Consider the following 24,800-nt stretch of genomic DNA (forward strand, 5'->3'; position numbering starts at 1 on the left):
CATCGAACTCTCGGAACAAGCGGCAGCAAAGAGAAACACATTCTTATCTTTTTTATTATTTTTCTTCAGAACTTGGGAGTTCATGAGTTAATTAATATAAACTAAGGTAAATGAACAGTTATCTTCAACTTAAAATAAAAATAGCATCAAAACACTTCACACGAAATACACTGACATTATACAAACCATGTTAAGTTCAAACTGTCCCAGCATGTCTTTAAAATCCCAGTTACATTATATTTAACCATGTGTGAGGTTAACTATTACATTTCATACCAGCATTTACCAATGGTAGTTACAATAATCTGCAAAACTAAGATTTATTTTACAAAGCTTTCTTCTAAAACAGCATTGATACAGTATATCTTAAAACTTTTGACCACATAACGGGTTCTAATTACAAAGTGTGCTCTAAATACCAAACTATAAATTCCTAAACCTAACAAAGATATTATCAGACATCTTCAAATCATGCTGAGGTAATTTTCAAGCGATGAATTTTGAAGAGGTGATTTTCAACAATTAGAAGTTTTATCCTGAAGCCCTGAACCTTTTCAACTACGCACTAGGTTTACATTTAATTAATGAGCCTTTTTACCAAAATAATTCCCATTGAGGACTACATGGCTTACGTTAACTGCTTCTCTCATTTATGAGCGTAAATATTGTCCTACTAGAAACAACAAATTCCATGTCACATACGTTAAAAGTCACATCTATGGAAACTTTAATTATAGTGAACTCTGCGTCCCTCTTTCCTAGTTTAGATTACATGGACAATTTTTAGCCTCTCTGTCGTCGTTCTTTAAAACGAACGGATCAGTGTTTGGTAAAACGGACAAAAATTGGCCAGACTCGTTTGATTAAAAACAGGGTTGTAGCCAGCTTTTTGACTAAATGTAAGCCTCTTCCCTCACAAATTTTAGTTTTTGTTTCAACATTTGCAAGAGTCATATTATCTTTTAGTAACAGTCAAGCGGACAGAAAACAATTGTAGGCCGGGCCTACGGGAGTAGAGGCTGGCTACACCCCTAAAAGTAGGTGTAATGTCTCTAACATATGGTTAGTAAATTTAATAACATCATCTCTGATGTTTACTTCTTCAAATTAAGCTTAGAATGGCAATCTTGGCACTGACAGAACTAGATTGCATTAAAATGGATTGAGTTGAAAATGGTAATCAATTTTTTTGTAAAGATGAAGGTAAATTGTAACAAAGTAATTTATGATGTAGAAAACGGTCTAAGATCAATTCACATATTCAATTCACATACATATTCAAACAAAGTTTTGGAAATAAAAATTCGCCAACTTTTGCAAATGACGAATTGTTTCTTTGCTTATCAAAAGCTTAGAGCATAAAGGTAATTAAAATCCGGTGGAAAAGCCCCTGGTTGGGTAAAAGAAATAGCCTTTAAATTATTTTACATACAACTGATTGTAATCCAGGAACAGAGCTGAGTGACATTTTGGTGGAAATGGAAACCTCGTTCATATTAGAGGCTTTGTTGCATTTCGTTCTCTTCGCAAGCATTTAAATTTGTTAAGGTAACAAAAAATGACAATTCCACTGATCAAAATATAATGAAATAGACTGGTTTATTTCTTCACCATAGTAAAGTTGCACATCTCAAGTTCCATTTAACAAAAAAATAAAAAGTAAAGAAAAATAGCCAAAAATTGTTTAAAATAGAGAAACATTAAAACCTTCCAAGTTCCTACTTCATTCTTTTGAGATGAAAAAAAACATTTTCTCATTTATTTGATTTTCTATTCAAATTTTCTCTTTCCTTTGCCATCAGGTCAAACGTGAGGTCATCTCCAATCAGTATAAAGGGCGCCCAGTATTTGATTTCGTGGAACTCATCTGATTCTCTGAGGCTTTTCATGGCCAGGTTCAGTGACTTGCTTGTAGGTTTACCTTCTGCAAGGTGTTGATAAAAGCATTTCATGAACTGGAGAGTAGCCTCGTCATCAATCGCCCACAGAGACACCACAACAGACCGAGCACCAGCTCCCATAAAAGCGCGCGCAATGCCAACCACACCTTCAGCCTTGATCTCGCCCCGACCACTGTGGCAGCAACTGAGGACGACAAGTTTGGCGCGAAGTTGAACATTCAACACATCTCGAATCGTTAAAATGTAATCCTCCTTCTCCGTAGGCACAGTAGATATTCGGTCTAGGTCAGGTGTAAGAGCAATTTCGCCAGTTTCCGGACATCCGTGTGCCGCAAAGTGAACTAAGGAAACGGAACTGAGTCTTTTCAACACCTCACGTTTGGTGGCCTGTCTGCCAGTGATTGGCGTGATATTCAGAATTTTTCCGATCATTTCTACTTCTTTTTCAGCATACTCAAGCTGCTCCAAGACTTTCTTTCCCTCGCTGTTAGTAACCTCGGATACCCACGGATCTCCTACAAGTAACGCACCACTGCTTTTGTGATAATCATCTGGGCAATCGGCAATGAGTCTAAGACTTGCTAACGATGGAGCGACTCGGATTGTGAACGATTCACACAGGTATTTAGAATTACCATCCTTCAATGCAGCGTAAGGAGCGATCCACAGGGGTCCATCAGGAATAATGAGTAGCTCATCCCCTTCAATCAATTCAGCCACCGGCTTCATAACGATATCATACAAAGTGCTCAAGCATCCGTCTTGTTGGATGTGAGGTTGAGGGTTGGCTTCTTTGGTTTTCTTATCCACTTTTGAACGGCCCTCCCTCAAAGCATCTAAAGATCGATTCTCGCATCTCACATTAGAACGAACACCAAGTTGTGTATAGACACCGAGCATGAACGACTCAAAGGACTGGCTAGATCCACTATTCTCTGAAACAAAACCTTTGAGTTTACTTTGTCTTAACCGAACTTGTTTTCCTTCGGAAACAACCCAAAGATTGACGTTAGCTTCTTCCACTGCCTGAAAGACAGTGTTTGATGGAACGTTTTTTAAAACTGTGAAATCTTCATCTTCTCCCTTATGGTGACTAGTTCCACCACAAAAACTGGATTCCATGAGGTCGGTCAGAGCTTGAGCTCGCCCTTTCTCAGCAACAAATAAGGCTTCATCTACATTACCTTGTTCTACGAGAACTCTCCACAAACCCGTATACGCCATTTGATGCTGATTTCGAAAATTAACTTTCCACTCATCTTTAGATTTTAGAAGTACTCTCAAGGAATCGAATAAGTTTATGCTAGCTTGATAATGTTCAACGGCTTTTGGCAGTCCACCTTGCAACTCAAAAACGCATCCTAGTGAAGAGTAGGCCATTGCCTCAAGGTATTTGTCTCCTACTTCTTTGGCTATTTTAAGAGCTAGGTTGTGGTACTCTATGGCTTTTTTGAAATCGCCCAGACAGAGATAAGCATTGCCAAGATTTCCATAAGGAGCACCCTCCCCATGCTTGCCTCCCACTTCTTTAGCTATTTTAAGATTTAGGTTGTAGTACTCTATGGCTTTTTTGAAATCACCCAGACGGAGATAAGCATTACCAAGATTGCCATAAGCGTTACCCTCCCCATGCTTGTCTCCTACTTCTTTAGCTATTTTAAGATTTAGGTTGTGGTACTCTATGGCTTTTTTGAAATCACCCAGACTGTGATAAGCATTGCCAAGATTTCCATAAGCGTTACCCTCCCCATGCTTGTCTCCTACTTCTTTAGCTATTTTAAGATTTAGGTTGTGGTACTCTATGGCTTTTTTGAAATCACCCAGACTGTCATAAGCATTGCCAAGATTGCCATAAGCAGCACCCTCCCCATGCTTGTCTCCTACTTCTTTAGCTATTTTAAGATGTAGGTTGTGGTACTCTATGGCTTTTTTGAAATCACCCAGACTGCGATAAGCATTGCCAAGATTGCCATAAGCGTTACCCTCCCCATGCTTGTCTCCTACTTCTTTAGCTATTTTAAGATGTAGGTTGTGGTACTCTATGGCTTTTTTGAAATCACCCAGACTGTCATAAGCATTGCCAAGACTGCCATAAGCGTTACCCTCCCCATGCTTGTCTCCTATATCTTTAGCTATTTTAAGATGTAGGTTGTGGTACTCTATGGCTTTTTTGAAATCACCCAGACGGTGATAAGCATTGCCAAGATTGCCATAAGCGTTACCCTCCCCATGCTTGTCTCCTACTTCTTTAGCTATTTTAAGATGCAGGTTGTGGTACTCTATGGCTTTTTTGAAATCACTTAGACTAATATAAGCATTGCCAAGATTGCCATAAGCACCACCCTCCCCATGCTTGTCTCCTACTTCTTTAGCTATTTTAAGATGTAGGTTGTGGTACTCTATGGCTTTTTTGAAATCACCCAGACTAATATAAGCATTGCCAAGATTGCCATAAGCGTTACCCTCCCAATGCTTGTCTCCTACTTCTTTAACTATTTTAAGATTTAGGTTGTGGTACTCTATGGCTTTTTTGAAATCACCCAGACTGTCATAAGCATTGCCAAGACTGCCATAAGCGTTACCCTCCCCATGCTTGTCTCCTACTTCTTTAGCTATTTTAAGATGTAGGTTGTGGTACTCTATGGCTTTTTTGAAATCACCCAGACGGTGATAAGCATTGCCAAGATTGCCATAAGCACCACCCTCCCCATGCTTGTCTCCTATATCTTTAGCTATTTTAAGATGTAGGTTGTGGTACTCTATGGCTTTTTTGAAATCACCCAAACTTTTATAAGCATTGCCAAGATTGCCATAAGCGTTACCCTCCCAATGCTTGTCTCCTACTTCTTTAGCTATTTTAAGATTTAGGTTGTGGTACTCTATGGCTTTTTCGAAATCACCCAGACTGTCATAAGCATTGCCAAGATTGCCATAAGCACCACCCTCCCCATGCTTGTCTCCTATATCTTTAGCTATTTTAAGATGTAGGTTGTGGTACTCTATGGCTTTTTTGAAATCACCCAGACGGTGATAAGCATTGCCAAGACTGCCATAAGCGTTACCCTCCCCATGCTTGTCTCCTACTTCTTTAGCTTTTTTAAGATATAGGTTGAGGTACTCTATGGCTTCTTCTCCCCGATTATAGAGATCTATGACTTTCTTGACATCACCTGAACTTGCACTACCATGGTCATGACTAATAGGATCTTTTTCCTCCATGGACTTATCTCCCACTTCACTGACAGACTGAAGTCTTAATGACAACAAGATCCTATGGTTTTTGTCAATCTTTTTTATGTTAAGGGTAATAAATGTGGAAAAAACAAAAAAGATTATGTTTTTGATTATATTGATATGTAATAGTCCATTCTAACATTTACGTGCTTGGTTCCCGAGCCTCTGAACAAGAGGGATGATAAAGGGTGACCTTGTTATGATGAAAACATTGCTGCTTTTTAAATGCAAACTACTTTGTTATTATCGTTTCTAGACAAATTTGGTCTGGAAATTAAAGGGTGATTTAAACTAATGTAACAGTTATTGGCATGGATAGTAGAACTAAGTCAAATTGGCTAAAAGGAGTAATTTCATTAATAAGTCATGAGGTTATAACGTCTCCTATATTATTAATCACACAAACTTAAAGTATATGGGCTGACAAGTTCCCATCATAATTAATACCCTTCTTTGTATTTTCTCCCTTGAAACATCAAATTATGGAAACTTTTTTTTTATACCCACGGTTAAAAATGAACGATTCTTTCAAAGGATACAGCTAGTCCCTTATCACACCAAGTGATTACTTCTTCAAATCTCTTCAATTCAACACAAGCAGCGGCTCCTGTAGGCAACAACACAAAGAAGCATACTATTACTGTAGCTCAATTCTGAGAAAAGAACCTGAAACCATTGAAATCATTACAGACCAGAAGAAAAAAAAAAGACAAAACAAAACAAAACAAAGAAACTAAACGGAAAAGAATAAACAGGCCCTATTAGGTTTCAGTTAGATTTATTTAGCTTTACAGACAACTGAAACTTCTAAGAACACTTAAATTGGGATCAACAACTCCCACAAAAACACTAAGAGTTAGGTAAGTCCTGATCCTTTTTTCTAAAACAGCTAGATAGTGACTTAAGAGCGTGTCCACGAGAGCACCGGGCGGTCGTGCTACATGCCATCTCACCGATTTCAACGAAACTTTGTCAGTTTAAAGGCTCTACCCCAAAACTAAAAAAAAAAAGACTGGTTTCTGTTTTGGTTTTTTCCGTGGGGAGATAGACCACCCCCTGGTTTTTCTTGGGTTTCACTACTGAAATCGCTTCAGATAGGTAAAATATATGAAGCTCTCACTGCGATGGTATTTAACTGATTACTTTGAGGATTTGCACACATATTTTTACATCCTTAGCTAATGGCCGCCGCGAACATCAGTCAGTTTGATTGACGGCTTGTCAATCAACAGAGGCAAATATACGACTGTATTTTTAGACTTTTCGATTCATCTAAATATTTTACAACTTTGAGGTCAAATATCTCCCATTGCCAGAAAGCTACAACACTAATCTTAATTACCCTTTATAACCCATCATTTCATCTCTGAAAATCATCAAAAAAATCTTTGAGCACTACCGTATTTTTGTCTTGGATACCTTCTAAAATCTGCGATTGTGACAAGTTTCTCTCAACTACACCTGTCACGCAATTCTTGCTCTAGGCGGTCATTTGACAAAATAAACCTACATTTTTTAGTTCTTTATACAAGATGATTGATCAAGAAAGGTTAAAAATGTTAAAAACTTTCGAGATTTTTTGTAGGAATGGAAAATTTCACGTTTAGAGAGATGCATGTTGACGAAAAATCAATGGGAAAATCGTTGCGTTTCTTTCTTCAGTCGTTTATTACTTTCAAGATTTGCTAAAGTCAGGACATAGGGTACAGAACAAAACATTCATTAGCCTATACTTTGATCGTCTATTATCATTATCGCACAATTTACAATAAGGAAACTGTAACAGGAGAGGAGATTTTAAAGTCACATGTCGCCTGCTTGTTGACGTACAAGTTACCCAGTGTAACAACTTCGGCTTTTCCATACCGCGCATGACGGGAAACTCTGCCCCCCTTATTTGATAGGAAATATCAATAGCCCCATAAATTCATTAACTACGCCATGTTTCCAGAAAATAAGACTGGAAAATGTTTTTTCCACTTTCCACCATCAAGAAATTCCACGTATAGAAATAGTATTTTTAGGGTTACTGCGTGACTTTTCATGAGAAGTAAAAATTGTTCATCTTTTTTTTTCAAGAAGATACTTCTAAAAAGTTCTTAATCCTTCTGTTATCTTATTTTTCTGTTTTTTGACTGCAAATATCATTTGCATTTGCTATTATTTTCGCTGATTGTCATGGCCTTTCCTGTGTGCACGTGCGAGCTAGTTCATATACAGGATTCTTTCGAGTTTCTCTGGGTGGTGTCGGGCTTAGGTTTGTAGGTCTGGCTCGAAAGTTATCTGCACGCTGCAACACGGGTTCCTATGTTTTCTCCTTTTTCTTTATTTGGATTTTTATTCTCTTGCTTGCATTACCACACATTTATGTTTTTTTATTCCCTCAGTGCGTTCCCTCAGAATTGGAAGTAGGCCGGGAAAAGTCAATATTGACCAGAACTGAAATCCTTTTCTATCACTATTTGTTTCAGAGAACCCCCGTCATTTGTGACTTTATTTCTCAAGAACATGTGTTTTTATTTGCTATTTATTTCCATTAGAACACGAAACTAGGTCCTGATAAGTTTTTTTTTGTCTTGTGACTCCCAAAAACTAGGTTTGCGACAACATCAATTAAGAAATCAAAGGCAATTACGCCTGAGAAATTCGCTTGTAGCCTTCTACCCGCAGAAGGCAACTCCATATAATGAAACGTTCTAAGACCTCTATAAACTGGAGACATTGCGTGATGTTGAGGGGTGAAATATTTACCCTAAATCTGTGACCCTCAAACGGATCACGTACTCGTACATGTAACGTCTGGAGAATGTCACGCATGTATAACACCGTAGGCGCACCTGGCGAATTCTATCCACTGGCTTCAATAGCAAAGAGACAACTTATTTACTATTTGTATATGAGCAAGCTTATTTACCCTACTTGAAAAAATCCTTGATGAAGTCTACTATTGTAAGACGAAACGCGTGGGAGATAAATACAAGTTTTTACTTTCTCAGTTCGTGCAGTGATGCTCACCGGTTGATACAGCAGCAAATCGCTCGATACTTCAGCAGGTTATCTGCCGTAACAAAAAGAGGTTTATTGATGAGGTCCTCCTCTGTAAATATGAATGAGGACGGAGAGGCCGATGCCGATGATCTAGCTTCAGAATTCGAAATTGATCGAACAAGGCAGAAGATAAGGAGGGACCTTTCAAAATTTAGACGAAGACTGCAGGAGAGGGTACAGCTGCTATTAAGCTAAAACAAAAAAAAAAAGGCATTTGCATCTCACTTTTCTTTCATATTTATTGTCTTTGCTCACGAAAACAACTGGCTATGTCATGGGATTTCATCAAGCGAAATTTGCAGGAAGGTTACTCGTCAAATTATCAAATTTTCCATTCCTACAAAAAATCTCGAAAGTTTTTAACATTTTTAACCTTTCTTGATCAATCATCTTGTATAAAGAACTAAAAAATGTAGGTTTATTTTGTCAAGTGACCGCCTAGAGCAAGAATTGCGTGACAGGTGTAGTTAAGAGAAACTTGTCACAGTCGCAGATTTTAAAAGGTATCCAAAACAAAAATACGGTAGTGCCCAAAGATTTTTTTGATGATTTTCAGAGATGAAATGATGGGTTATAAAGGGTAATTAAGATTAGTGTTGTAGCTTTCTGGCAATGGGAGATATTTGACCTCAAAGTTGTCAAATATTTGGATAAATCGAAAAGTCTAAAAACACTGCCGTATATTTACCTCTGTTGATTGACAAGTTATCAATCAAACTGACTGATACTCGCAGCAGACATTAACAAAGGATATAAAAAATATGTGTGCAAATCCTCAAAGTAATCAGTTGAATACCATCGCCGTGAGAGCTTCATACATTATACCTATTTGAAGCGATTTCCTTGGTGAAAACCAAGAAAAACCGGGGGGTGGTCTATCTCCCCCCGAAAAAAAAACCAAAACAGAAACCAGTTTGTCTTTTTGAGTTTTGGGGTAGACCCTTTAAACTGGCAAAGTTTCATTGAAATCGGTGAGATGGCATGTAGCACGACTGCCCGGTGCTCTCGTGGACACTCTCTTAACATATCTGACACCTGTGACTCATTGAACTTAAGGAACTAAAATATTCATGGTGAAATTTTGCTTTGCATTCCGCTTTGAGTTCTTCATCCCGTTCAAAATAATATTCTCATCATGATTAATGGAAGTAATGGCGTAGCAGTCAAGAGCAAGATTCAAACGTACATCAGGGTGGTCTCGACCTCTTAATTAAAGTCAGTTCAGACAAGATTGAAATCCATTTAACCTCATTTAACCTTAGAGTGTTGAGTTATTTTTTTATTATTATTATTATAGTACAGCTACCATATCTAACCTCTCACAATTGCCTTAAGGAAAGTTGGATTTAACTCAATGGCTGCTTCTGCATCCCTTAGTGAATCCTGGTGATTTCCTGTTATTGAAATAAATATCTCTGATTAACCATACATGTTGCAAACCAACTACCATTACTATAATTTTGGGAAAAACTTGTGATGCTCATTGATATCTGGGGTAAGAAGTTACTTCTTTGTATATTTGAGAGGCCAAGATAAGATGTAAAATTTTCCGGGCATGCATTCAAAATTATCACCTTTTTCAGAAAACTACTACTGACAACTCAATAGCTTCAAAATTATATTATTATATATTAAAGCTCTCATCATCTTACCAAGTTTAGAATGTGCGATTGCCCTGTTGTTGTGCAGTTTGGCCTTCAGTTCTTTGTCATTGCAGCTCATTTTAATTCCTTTGGTGTAAAAATGAATAGCATTGATGAAATCTCCTTTCTTGAAGGCCTCATTACCCTCATTTCTATAAACATCAGCTGTGGCTGCAAAGAAAAAATAAAATAATTCGAAAAAAAATTTTAAAATGGGTGTGAAAGTCTGTGGTCGTAGTTAATAATTATTCGTGTATAGTCAGAGCTGTTAAGATCTGGAGATTTAAAATCCGCAGATTTTCAATAGTTATGATGATGCTAACGATGTAGGTGACAACATGGGTAAGAATAATGATGAGAATTAAGCATCACTCAACTTGAGGCAAACCCCTGGAGATGAGAGATTTTGGAGATAGTTTTCCTAAAATTCCTATTCCCTGGGCAAAATTAATAAAATGTTCAAATGCCCCACACAATCTTATGTAAAAGGCGAAATTATTAGCAATTTCACTTTCAACTAATTGATCAAGCTTTAAAAACTAATTGACCAAGCTTTAAAACCTAGACCTTGAAGCCTTATTTCTTCTGAGCCAAGTACACTATCTACCTTAAACACCTCCATATTCAATGATAATTAACACTTGTACTCTACTGGAAATTAGATGTGACAGTTTTTATTCAAATTCCCTAACGCCAGTCAGGCAGGGTTAAACCCCCTCCCCCCCTCCCCACCCTCTTTGGCTTGGATGAAGATCAAATGCCTGTGGGTTGCTCGAGGAGAAAGGAGGGAATGTTAAGGTTTCAAAGTGATTATGTTTCACTGAAATAGAAAGATGATGATGATGATGATGGTGGTACCTATGATGCAAACTTACACAATGGATGTTATATGATGATCAAATAAAGTCTTAACTTATTATAACTTTGTGTTACTGCTCTGCACTGTTAGAAAAGAAAATAACAAAGGTTTCTGTGTCATAGATCTTCTCAATGAACAGCATATTGTAATCATAGAAGAGAGTCACGACTGGCCAAATATCCTTTAAAGCGGTCATACACTGTATATATCCTTTTCCACATCTGCTGGCATTCTTGAAACTGATCCACTAGAAATTGTTCTAACAATTACTGAAGCCGAAGTTGAACCTTGCTCACCTCGTAAAGTGTCCTCGTCAAAATCTGGTGCATTTTCTTTGTCAGGTAACTCTTCATTTTCACATGGAACTTTAATTGAACTTCTTCCTGTAGCCATAGCAACCGTAAGAAGACTGATGCTTCTTAAAAAGTTGTTCTTTTAGGTCATCCTGGCCTGAAAAAAAGGTGATTGAAAATGGTTGTAAACATCAGCTCAACATATTACCCAGTGGCAAAATAAATATTTTTCCCTTCTGAGAATGGGAGGGATACATAGACACAAAACCAGAAGCCAGTTAAGAGCTAATATCAACATGCATCACACAAACAGCGGCAAGTCGGCCAGATTCGTTTCCTCTCCTACTTTCATATTTTGTAGCCTAATATGTCCTAATAATTGTGGTGCAGTTTTTTTGTGAAAATATTTTAATTTTTGAGAAATGATTTTTTTCGTTCGACCGCTCAAATATGCAAATTTTCACTCTGAATATTAGCCGAATTGTGTGACCTCATGTAACGAATTTACTTGACCTCCGGTATTTCTGTCGGCATAATCCTTTGTTTTATCATCTTAACTTAAGCCCCTGACATTATTGAGGCTGGAAAAAAAATATCTATTTTTTGGTGAATATTTTTGTCCGACATACTTTTTCTATGTCGAAAAGTAGCATCAAAACAAAGACAGTTTTAACAGTGACCGAAATGACAGAATCTACTGAGCTTCTAGCTTTTAAAACAAAGGGATAGTTATAACGTTACTGTAAAAATTTTCTTGTGGAATTGTGTTGTTCTATCGTGAGACGAACTCAAAGTCCGACAAAATTTACTTGCTAGCGACAATGAAATATACATGGTGTGCCTACTTGTCGCCACCTTTTATTGACATATCGAGGCATAAATCACTACAATTTGTAAAAAAAATCTAACATAACACTCTTACCTAGTTTATTTATGATTTTATAAGACCATTAAGCTGTTTCGGTCATTATATTGCGCTTGGGTATTTACGTTGTGTTTTCCCCTATCCCAGTTATGTGAGAAGCTAGTCACGCAATAATTGCACCAACACAAATGAATATTTACCCTGTATGAAGATTTTTGTTTATGTTGAATTGACAATATTACAATATGTTACTTTTGTGGTCACTAATCGTTGTTTCAGTGGCAGCGTAGCAGTTCAAAGCGGGCTGTTGCTTCAACGCAATTGAAATTTATAGTGTTCTGGCAGGAAAGCAAAGCATGATGCTCTGGGAATAAAAACTCTTAGGGGCCTTTTACACGATATCGAAATGAGTTTTGTTCAAGAAAGAGTTCATCCCGGTTGCCACATGATACCAGAGTAAAATTATTCGAAACGAGTCATTTCTGAATGAGTTTATTGAGGTTTTCATTCCAGAACGAAACACTTATTTTGGACGACCTTTTGTACCTGTATAAAGTAAACGCGGTTCGACACTCATATCTGTATGAATCCTTTTTAGGAGCGAGAGAAGCATAGGAAAGGGACGTAAATACTTGTTTTTACTACTTGTTTTTATAATCTAAACTATCTTGCATGTAAACGCGGTATGAAATTCATTTCATTCCGGGATGAAACCCATTTTGGAATAATGTAAAAGGTACCTTATTGACAGACCATTAGATTTTTGATGGGGGGTGGGGGGGGGGGGTATTTTGCCAATTGCACGATTTGTTTTCTTACATTAAGCCCATGCTCGCGTTGTTGTTGTTGTTTTTTTTTTACATTACCGAGCGAATTTCAAGTGATAATTCCAGGAAGTAAGAAGCAACAACAAAAGGATTCCTATCAAAGTGAGGTGCCATTCTCAGTCATACCTGATCGGACACCTTGAAAACAAAGGATGACACGCAAGCAGTTTACTGCAAATTTGACATGAAAATAATTCTGATGCCTCTTTGAAAAGAGAAAAAGGCTTGAACAGTAGACATCGCAAGATCTTTCGCCATGTTACAAAAGAATACTTACTACACTAGAAGTGCACACATCGAGTTCTGGACTTGTATAGTCTGTTTCACAAATGCAGACGTACAGTTATTTTAATCCCTACCAAATTATGTCAAGACGAACAAAACAAAAAAAAGTACAGCCGTCCTGCCTGAAGCAGGACAGATTTTTTTCCGCATAAAAAAAATCTGACAGATCAGTGCCTAAAGTTTTTATTAGTAAATAACCAGTTTACGTGAATTTTACGAGGTGAGACTGACGGCTCGTAATTTGCAAATCACATCTTTTGTTTTTAGGTGCTGACAGGGTTGGTGGGGGAGGTGGGGGAGGAGGCGATCGAAAATGGGTGAGGATGCCTGTCGTACCTTTCAGGGGTCAAAATCAGTGATCTGGTACCTTTTACGGTGTCTCAAACTTTAGTGGACAGCCAGAGACTTAGCTGGTACCTTTTAGGGTGTTTTTCGCTCAATCAAATACCTGAAATAAGCATTTAATAGGCACTAGGACGATTTTAATGATCTAACTTGAGCCTCTAGAGCACATCGATAAAGAAGTTCTTATTTTTGAGATTAAATTTTTTTGTGTTTAAATTGGCACTTTATAGAGGTAGATGTCAGTTCTTGCCACTCCCACACGGATAAGACTCAGGTACCTTTTATAATTTTATAGGGGTCGTTTTCGAAATTCCCGGCGCGCATCCTCACCCTCTTATACATAGGGGTTCCCGGGGGGAGCTGATACGTGCAGCACACTTGAAATTTAGCAAGGACAAATTTTGATGTGATTTTCGGTGGAGAGAAAAAGTTTTGTCAGCTTCTTGTAGCTACTACGGAAGGGCCCTTTACCACTGTGTGCTTAATTACGCGTCTCGTCAGATGGCAGGAAGCCTACTATAATATAGAAAACTCTGCCTCTGTCTGGATTTTTGAAACTTTTTTTGAAACTCCGCCTCTGTCTGGATTTTTTAAAATTTCAAGATTTACAAAAGACAGTCCTAATTGACTGAGATAAATTGGGCAAAAATCATCATGTGTATGTTGGAAGTTCATATAATTTGTAACAGCAGCAATAGAAGTTATTTAAATCAGAGGCTGTAGTAGGTAGTAAGGTAAAGTCTGTATTTAAGAGTGGCCTATCCAGGCCCTTAGCTTATAATCCTGGATTCCTCACATGAAGCGACTAGGTATTATTACTCCTCCCTAGACATGATGACAGTCCGCCCCATGGTAACCCCCCCCCCCTTTCCTCCTGCCATTTCATCAGGCTCCCCTGAGTAATTTCTGGTACCCATTTATACTCCTGGGTGGAGAGGGGTACTGCGAGAGTAAATTATTTTGCACAAAAACAAAACACATGACCTGGCCAGGTTAGAAATGCAGATCTCTTGACCCTGACTCCACCTCACTAATCATAAGGCCACCATGTCTCCACAAGAGGAGAGAGTTTATGCTGAGTCCTATCTCATAAGAAACAACTTATACAAAACCAAAGTAAATTCTCTTATCTGATTTTTAAATAGGGATTACTGATCAAAACTTACAAAATATGTAAGTTTTTTATTCAATTTCCTCCAGTTGAACCGACATCCATATTTGGGCAGCTGGCTGTTAGTTAGACAGGAAAAACAATGAAATATATACACTAGTACATGCTGATGTATGTTGATATTGATTTCAATTTGGTACAGGTGCTGATGTTTGTGGTTTACCAGTATATGTATATTAAACTAATTGTTTTTGCAATTATTTCATGTTTACATTGTTTTGTGCACAGAAATGATTTGTCTTTGATGCTAACTTTCATTATCCTGATAATCTAGACTGGTTGTTTTTCAAATATCATAAAATCCTTGCTGGCTGTCTCCACCTACAAAAAATTTCAAGAAATGTAGAGTAACAAGGAAATCAATTGTTCTGGAATTCAAAATAGCCTGAGATGCATATCCAGTGTAAATACGAACTTCTTACTAACCATTGGAGCTCGAGTCTTTATTAGGGAATATTGGCTCAAGGTTACGGCAGTGTAGAAATGTCATAGTGCCAATATTTCCCAGTACAGCTCAAGAAAGCAAGGTAATGGTCATGCACTAATGTCACTCACACTAATCTAGAGTATTGTGAATTTTCTGGCTTGCAAGTAAAAACATAGGCATGCGTAGCATGCAAGAGTTATTTTTTTTGACCGGGTGGGATGAGATGGGACACTTTGTGTACCTAATGTTTTCATTTTCGTAACAGAAAAAGAGCATAACTTTATAGAAGATCGAAAATATTGCATTACTTCACCTTAAGAGAGAGAGAAAAAAGACAATTTGGCTGAACTCACACAGGTATCTTGTGGTCTATTTTCTCTATTGTCTAAATACTTCTCAGCAAAAATAAAATGGATTGGTGCCACGCTTACTGTTTTCTCCTTCGCAGCAGTTGTTTGGTCTCGTCACACAACGCCATCTATTCCCCGACGGAGAGAGAGCGCGTAGCGTGATGACACCAAATAATAGTTGCGAAAGAGACCACGCTTACTGCTGTTCCTCCAACAGAGAGAAAATTAAAATTATTCGTCTACAGTTAGATGCCTGAAAAATACAATTCCATGTAATCTTACTACGAAAAGCAAACTGAAACTCAGTTGCATCTCCAATAGACTCTAACCACAGATATACTGCGATCTCGACCAAATGAAGATACATTTCACGAGAGAAAATGATAATATTTGAGAGGGAGCTCCTTGATTAGTCGTTGCTATCTGGCCTTTGCCCACTGTGTGTGAAATACCTTATAAAATGCAGGTTGTTTACAAGGAATAAACACATGATTGGATTAAGTCCAAGGCAGTTAAAAGCCGAGTTTATTCGTAGAAAAAGTCAGAACGCGGGAGAATTGCGTTAAAAGTTCACTATCAGTAGCATTTAGTGTGAATTTTTTCCAGTGGGTTTGGATATTGCGGCTAGAATACGTGATTAAATGCAGGTTGTTTTCAAGGAAACGACACGTGATGGAGCGAAGTCTCATTTGGCAAAATGGAATTTAATTGGCGAAATAAAATTTGTAATCAGTAGACTAGGTCAGGGAAGCAAAAGAAAAAGAAATATACATATCCCAAAAATCCCCCTCCCAACTGCCTCCCTCTACTTGCTTTTGTGATGGTAATTTCGTTTCTAAGTATTAATTCACTCTATTTGAGACGACAAGGTAGTCTTCCATTACCAGAAATCTGAGGTATCGATCATACTTGACCTCTCCAGGCCTTGGCCAAGAAACAATTATAAAGAAATGTGTGGGATAAAAAATAAATGTTCAAAATCTTCAAGGATCTTTCTTTTCCTTGCCAAGATCTTCAAAGATCTTTGATTTTCTTGCCAAGATCTTCAGGGGTCTTTTATTTTCTTTATTTTTTTATTTTCCAAGATTTTTAATTTTCTTGCCAAGATCTTTACGGATCTTCAAAATTTTCAGGCAGGATGGCAGGAAAGTAAAAGATCCTTGAAGATCTTGGCAAGAAAATGAGAGATCCTCAAAGATCTTAACAAGAATTTGGAAGATCCTCAAAGAGTTTTCAAATATCTTTAAAGGATCTTTAAATTTCTTGTCAAAATCTTTGGAGATCCGGACAAGATCATCAAGGATCTTGACAGGAAAATGAAAGATCCTTAAAGGTCTTTTTAAAAAAATTTTGACGATCCTTGAAGATCCTGGCAAGAAAACGAAACATCCTTGAAGATCTTGGCAAGAAAATGAAAGATCCTTGAAGATCTGAACAAGAGCTTTGAAGATCTTCAAAGGTTCTGATAAAGATCTTGTAGGATCGTTAAAGATCCTTCAAAGATTTTCACTAAGGATGTGTCACAACAAGGCGAAAAATGTAGAAAACGCTCGCCGTATCGGCACTCTTTTTTTCATTGTTTTGGTAGCTACTTTGGAAATTTAGCCAGGCATATTAAGGTGTGTAATTTAAATCTGATTTATTATAGTGCACACGCAAATACGCTGGTCATAAAATCAGCAGTCCACTGTTTGCAACTCTGCACAATTATCATGATAATGTGCGAAACTTTGTCCGACGATTTCCGCTTGCTGACAAGTCTTTCCACTTGATACAATTTTACCCGGGTTTATATTTTCTTTTTCCTTTAGAAGCTGTTTCAAAATTCGCTGAGGAAAGATTATTTAATGCATTATAATCTACACGATCTTTACATCTTACCGATCGCGCCATGTTGTTTTTGCAACCTAACACCTTCGGGCATGCTCCGTAGAACTTTGAGTACACCACAGTCAGGAGGTATGGCACTAACGAAATGACTTGGATTAATGGTAATGTTTTCTTTCTTTCATATCAGACTACATCCTTTTGTCATTTCAAACTAAACAAATAGATAAATATTCGCCATCCAAAATGCTTTCAATGAAAAACTCGAACAGGTAGCACGTGGTGTACTCATGACTTTATGTGGAACAAACAAACGCAATTAGGCAATCTCATTTCAAATTTTCGTAAAATTTTCGACTCGAGTTATAACGAAAAAGAACGAGGAGCATGTGGTTTACTCGTTAATTTATGTAGGACAAAAAAAAAGAGCAAAGAAGACGATCATTTATTCCAGAATGTATGTGCGAGCTAGATTTCAGCTTATTTTCATTTTCCAAAGGTGTGCTGATAAATATTCAGTTACGCTCTGTTCTTAATATAACCTACATTTTTTCAGAAGAAGTCAAATAATGTGTCAAAGAATTCGTATTTTGATTTGTCGCCTTAAATTTTTCTCTGACTGAAAATACCTGTCAAGTTTTGTATCATTTAATAAGCAAGGAGCGTTTTACATCTTCCCCTCGAAACATGTGTTTATGACAACTGCTTCCTCTTTCAATTTCTATAATGCGAACAGGATGTAACACGTAGACGGTAGTTTATAATCAAAATAAAAAGGAAAAAGGCTTCAGATTATCTCGTAACACTCAGTTGTCTCGGTTCTCACTAAATATTCTTCTAAAAAAATAGAGTAAGCAGGGACACAGCACTTTAGATCGATAACATTTTCATAACTTGCTCTTGTCTGTGATTATATGGCCTAGTGTGTTGCTGCCGGCTCACTTTGCTGAAAGACCTATATGAAACCAAGACCCCACGCCTCATACCGGATTTCTCTATATTTTAGAACGTAAAAAGTTTTTCTTTGTTAATACAAACTGGTAATGTTACTGATGGAACACTGCGAGTGGGTGAAACAAACCACTTTGTTTCAGTAATTATTTCAGACCTTACCTTAAAACGACGTTTCGTCAACGACGGAGCGTTGAATTCGTCCTTAAGAACCTGTTAAACTTGTAAAATTTTCCAAGACCGAAGATATTTTGATGAGTTCTTCAGAAGGTGACTTATAACACGAACGGTGTCGAGAGGGTACTCTTTTCCTGGTGGTCTCACGACGTAGGAGTATTTGATTTTATTCCTCTGAAATTTAGCTCGCTATAACTTAGAAGCAACGCTTCGAGCTGGGGATGGCGAGCGTTAAAAATTTCTTGCTGCCACCAAAGATGTACACTTGACCGCGACAGGATTCAAATGACTCACTTTTTGTTTCACGACCATAACGATGTTTTTACCATTGCGTGACATTCTCTGGAAAACCAAAAGTTAATGACACATTGTGAACTTTCCCGAGGAAATGCGTCATAAATAGTGAATAATACACGGGCGCACGTGGATGCGAATTTGGTTGATGGAATACAATTCAAGCACGTGGAAAATTGCCTAATGTTTATGTAGTGCAATGATTGGGTATGTTCTAATGGACTTTGGACGTTGTTTTTATGGTACGTGATGGAACGTGAGTTGTTAGGCGCGTTCGTTGTGCGTAAAGGAGCCTTAAAAACACGTTTGACTTAAAAATAATACAAAAAATGAAATGCGAAACTTTCATGTCCCAATAAATCTCGACCTTAATCAGCGAGGCTCTCGCGAAGACCACAAACCACCACACTTATCAGATGAGCCCAAGATTTCTGGTTAATGTCATTCTTTGTACACAGCCCCCTGATCCATGACATCATTCATAAGAACATAGGTATGCGTAGCATAGGTGGGTTGAGATGGGACACTTTGTGTACCTAATGTTTTCATTTTTGTAACAGAAAAAGAGCATGACTTTCAAACGGACGAAAATATCGCGTTACTTTACCTTGAGAGAAAGAAAAAAACTTAATTTATCTGAACTCACACCACAAGCAGCCCAAGCTCCAGCTGCGAGATGATCATCTCGCGAAGTAAGATTCATGGTGATTTTTTCGGATTTTTTCGGATTTTTTCGGATTTTCTTTATCTGGCGGTGACATACCTGAGTATTTTTATAAGTTGTGCCTTATTTTGACTTCCTCCACAGGCTCGTCAAATTCAAACAAGGAGTGAAAATACTAGGGAATACTACACACCAGTGAATAGTCTACTAGGTTATTTATGATCCAACTGCTTTTTTTTTTCCGCTAAGTCTTTCTGTTCATTTCTCATAAGGCGGGAAAAGCAAAGTGGATATAGAAGCGCAGCTTGCGCAGCCGACCGGTTAAACAGGTTTTTTTACAGTACACAATAACCAACTGTACACATGCGCTGTATACATATTTTCGCGTTATTTGAACTCTACCTTGTGTAGTTGGATTATAAAACCAAATTGTCTTGTTGTACCCCTCACCGACGCAGCACCACAATTTCCCTTAGAAACTAAACCCATTTATTCATACGTTGTTAATTACAATGTCTGCAGCTGGTGCGAGGCCAAAAGCAACCAAAATATACTTAGTAGACTGCACTTGGAGTAGAAATATCCCAAAAACTCAGCATACTTCGTGTACACATACCTTAACATTACTAAAATACTTCTCGAGCGCTTCACATAACATTATTCTCTCACTTTCATACGATCTGGTTAGCTATACTTTATTTTTATTATTTTACATTTTTTCCAGTCTATCGAGTTCATGTTCCATACAAAGCCGTTTTCTTCTTGATTTGTGTTCTTTGTTGAAAGAAATTTGATCATATGAATTAACGTTTAAGCGTTTGACGAAAATGAAATACCGTATGCATAAATCAATTGATTGAACAACTTCTCATTTGAGTCGTTGTCTGAATCACTGAAAACAGCGAAACTGTCGATATACTTCTTTTCATTTCTGTTTACGACGAAAATATACATATCTTTCATTGATTTATGATATATTTAAATGAATGTTGAACGTAAAGATCCTTGTTAATCAGTTCAGGTTAGGTTAGGAGTATCCTTTGAATCAACCTTACCTTTTATTATTTGAAACACTGAATTAGTTGCGTTTAAACAGGTATGTAACATAAAGAGATCTAGAGCAAGCAATCTTAGTAATAAAAATGAAATGGAGTTGGATTATCAGGATTTAAACCCGTCTAGATGTTAAGGAGAAACAAAAGAATTAACAAACAATTTCCCTTGAGACACGAAAACACGAATATTGTGCCATGTGCATTTCTGACCGGACGAGGAACAGGCTATTTACAATTCGTTAAAGCCATTCTCTCTGTCGTTCGCATAGAGAGAAAGCAATAGAATTACCAAAAGTAATGGAGTGTAATGAAATCAAAGCCGAAGTAATTACATCGGCCAATCAGAGGAGAGGAAATTATCTCAAAGAACCAATATGAATTCAAAGAAAAAACAAGCAATTTGCAAAAATCGCGGGAACACGTGAGGGTACAAGTCGTGATTGGGTTTAGCGTTGTATTTGATTGGTCGTGAAAGGAACGAGAGTTTTCTGGACCAATCACAGAGCGTGGCGAAGCAAATCTCGAATTATTTTCGACACTCGATCGAAAATTGCGCCAAAAGGGATGAAAAAATTCAAAAGGCTGGATTGAAATAAAAATTTATTTTTCTCACCTTGATATAACTCAGATGTTGTGCGTTTAGGCCAAAATCTTTAGGTCTCTGCAGTTTTGGTGAAACTTTTGCAAGGTTCTGCATAGTATGATGCTTATGACCACGAGTACTACGTTAGCAATGACCGAAACTTAGAGTAACCAGTAATCGTCGGTTCTACTTTTGTGGCTGACACCAGTTATAGCCAAGATTTTTGTTAGAAAATGCGTTCCTTGTTTCATGAATCTAATTTCAGTTGCTGACGCATATATTGAAAAATGAGAAATTTAAGGGACTAAAATAGCGTCCACGTTAGTCATCTGACAGCAGACTTGTAGTTCAGTGAGCAGAGCCTGAAGGAAATCAATTTTGATTTCAATGCGTTTATTCACCTTTAAGCAAATTGACGATAGTGAAACATTACATGCATAACATATGAATAACATTACATGTACTACTTAAGGATTATCTAACAGTTACCTTGTGTTTGCCTTAATTAAATAACTTTAAACCCTTTAACTTCCAGAAGTGATGAACATGTAACTTCTCCCTATTATAACTATACAGTATTTTGCAAACAGGTAATGAGAATACCCAAACTTATCAGATAGAAGTTATTATTATGATCTAACACCATATTCTCGTAACCAATTTGAAAGGAAATGTGTAGCAGCGAGAGAGGAGAATTAACAATCAGATCTTGGGAGTTAAAGGGTTAAAGTCTCTTGAAGTGATAGAATTATCATTAGCTCTTCGGATTAGATAGAGATACTCTACCAGATAAAATTATTTTGTAAAGAATCCTTTGACGGGTGTATATGCGTGGATAACGAAAATCTGAAAAGGAGAGGTGAACATTAATTAACATGACGTGAGTCACAAAAAATGTTTAATGAAGACATACATCAATCAACTAAAAGGTCTTCCTTGGCGCTCCTTCCCTAGTTCCTAGAAAAGAGTACGCGTAGCCTCCATGCTAAAGTTTTAAATTGCTTTCTCCTATGAACTGAAGAGACTGTCAGCGTAGCTCAGTTTAATGAACAATAACTTTGTAAAATTAGCTTAAAACATTTGCGCGCGTTTTCAACTCACTTGGAATTGGAAATGTGAATTCAAACTCTCTGCGTCCCCAGAGATAGATTGTGAACGCAACCTCGTCTGGCTACCACGATCGCGAAACACCTTAGCGATCTTGTGTTTACTAATTTCTTCACCTTCCCTGGACATGGTTTTTGTTACTGTTCACCTTCCTCGAGTGTAACATCAACGACACCACTGCAGTTGTCCTTTACCGCACCTACAAGAGTGGGCATCTCCACTTATCCTGTTTGCAGCTGATTATCAAGGACATTCGTCTCAACTATACCGGTCACTTCCGCCTGCAGGCCACTGAGGGGGAGTAGCAGGGCCAGGATGAAGGAGAGGGACCACCGTGGATTTTGACGCCATTCCTTGAAGTACCCGTACAAATATAGGACATATAAACTGAACTAAAGATTAAAGCGTACGAAGGATTTCGCATTCAGAAAACAATTTTTTTGCTTTTCATCGATATATTTTCAACCTTTCAACTATGGAAGAATCTTTTCTATTAAAGTAATGACATAAGCACAAACAGATGACTTTTGCCACCTCAAGTCATAGTGACTCAGAGTAGCTACGATCTTATCTTACCAACAACTTGTCCAATCTCTTTCACAGCCCTTTAACAGTCCTTTTATTAGATTTACGTGCATTAGAGACGTCAACAGAAAATAATGGGACAGTGTTATTCATAGTTTTCAGTCTTGAACGGTTGTCATGTTTGTTTTTTACTTGCACATGTCACGCATCGCATTCGTGTCGAAAAACATTCAGCCTCTCTCAGTAAGCCGCAGTCGCCAGTGAATACAATTGATGTATTGGCAAACAGCGAGGAGATTAGCTCTTTTAATCTTAGACTTTGGCAATAAAGAAACTAAATTAGGAAACCACAATGCTTCCCGCTTCAATCTAAAAATAACTGAATTGAACTTGATATATTTAGCCAACGCCCTTATTTTCCCTCCCTGTCCCATCATTTCCTCATGAGGTGTGCAATGAGTATATACCGACCTCAGGTTAGTTGGACTGACCTTGCACAGACTCCAGCAGCAGTAATCCGTGGGGGTTTCGAGAATAGAAAGCCACTCTCTTTATGATGCAAAGATACATACCTCTCAATTCTCCTTTTAAGCGTTGTGCTGAATAAATAAAAAAGAACTAAGTTGTAAGTTATGGTAGTTTAGATTTAATGTTTTATGTTGTCGTTTATAATTACCGCTCAGATCCTCACCATTTTTGAACCTCTGGAGCGTGTCCCTGGCCTGCTTTCTTTCCTAAGTTTCTTTTGAGCTCTTCTTCCCTTTTACATTGTAAAACATCATTGAGTGGCGTGAAGATTTAGTTTGAGAATTGTTCTCCACGGTTTCCTTCCTTCGTTTGTTTTCTGTCGGGTTGAACAAGAAATCGTAAATAGAAGTTCTCAGCAGATAATTTCATCGACTCAAACCAAAACAATTTGCTCACACAAGACATGAAATAATGCCAAAGCGTAATTTAAAATCCCAAAATATAAAATTTTCACGTTACAGACATAAGTTCATTGTATTATTCGTCAGCATCATGATCACTGCAGAGGCCTGGAGCCCAAGTTTATGACGTCATTTATAATTATGTCACATCAAGGGCTCATATCATCATTTGACTAGTCGAAGCAAAGATATTATCAAAAATCCCTTTGTCTTGTACAGGTATTATTAATTTTTCGGACATTTTAGCGCAAATGTTCCACGGATCAATTTTTTCTGGTAGGTGGGACGCTCTTAATTTCCGACTTCGCGACTTATAGAATGAGTAAATTCGCCTGAATTTGTGCGTTGAGGGATGTCGGAATAACTAAAGAAAAATAATTCCTCTGCACCAATGTAATGATTCACACGTTTTCACCGGATGTCCCATGAGGACAGATTGAGCCAGCTTTAATCTACGTTTTACATTTGCACGAAATTGTAATGAATAAATTATAAAAGTACCGCATAAATATTAGAAAATTAGTGGTTTGAAGAACGAAGGAAAGTTCGCGAAATGAATTCTTTTAATTACACAAATATGGCGTATAACTGCACATTGTCTATACTTATAGAACTTTAATTGTGCTTGAAAATTAGCGGTTCCCCATCAATATCGCTGATAGTTAGTCCAACGATATCTGCAAATTAATAATAGTAACAACATTTCATAATCCCTCATCATCAAATGCCATGTACCAACACTATAGAGAAAGGTTAGATGCCTAGAGGCCCAATCGCCGAGGAAGACTGTTCGGCAACAGTTTTAGGCTCGAGACATGTCAGGGGAACAACTTACCTGGAAGCTTAACTGGTAGTACAAAGACACAATTACCATATTCAAAATGCAAATTTATAGCTGAAGTGTTGAGTTGTTGCCAGTATGTTCTTGTCTGTCAAAATGTTAAACAATTTTCCAATTTTCACTCATGCACGAATCACTAAGTTTAATATCAAGGCTTTTGGTGGAGACAGGGCATATCTGCTCTTTCTCGACCAAACGGCAGTTTTTTCAAGCAGAAATTCGGAATTTTTCCCTTTTCAGTTAGTGTGAACAACGAGTCAAGATGTTGGTCGATATAAAGACAAACGTTTTGCACAGATAACGTCAGAGTTTTGATACACCACCCATCATCAAAGCGTATGACAGCTTTCTTAAGGGAAAGCAGCTGGATTCATTAATCTGTTCAGCCAGTGTCTACACATCTTCATTTTAGGTTTAACAGTCAAACTGTAAATGCCATGGGTTGTTTTGCGTCGCGAAATAACAGAATCGAAATAGAAGTCTCAGTTGCTACGGCAACATCGGCTTCAAGAATCAGAGACATTCCGCGGTCACACGAACAAAAATGCATTTTAAGAGAATTTTGACTGCTCATTGAGCGTATTAAGAGCGTCATAGGA

At 37.6% G+C, this 24,800-nt stretch overlaps 2 protein-coding genes across 2 annotated transcripts in view; one reads left to right on the top strand and one right to left on the bottom strand.

The window, feature by feature from the left end:
* Positions 1–24,800, top strand: part of LOC149034685 (uncharacterized) — a 340,415-nt gene that overhangs the window by 221,290 nt on the left and 94,325 nt on the right. The gene's annotated exons all lie outside the window — the stretch shown is intronic.
* Positions 191–11,117, bottom strand: LOC149034702 (uncharacterized). Its single transcript, XM_089194464.1, has 5 exons — positions 10,982–11,117; positions 9,836–9,997; positions 9,500–9,577; positions 5,675–5,742; positions 191–5,189 (listed from the first exon to the last, which is right to left on the bottom strand). Exons 1-5 carry the CDS (start codon positions 11,076–11,078, stop codon positions 1,755–1,757), a joined length of 3,840 nt encoding a protein of 1,279 aa, XP_089050590.1. The 5' UTR covers positions 11,079–11,117; the 3' UTR covers positions 191–1,754.

Source organism: Pocillopora damicornis, chromosome 14, assembly GCF_964200805.1.
Source record: "Pocillopora damicornis chromosome 14, jaPocDami1.2, whole genome shotgun sequence".
In the NCBI taxonomy this organism is placed as follows: Eukaryota; Metazoa; Cnidaria; class Anthozoa; order Scleractinia; family Pocilloporidae; genus Pocillopora; species Pocillopora damicornis.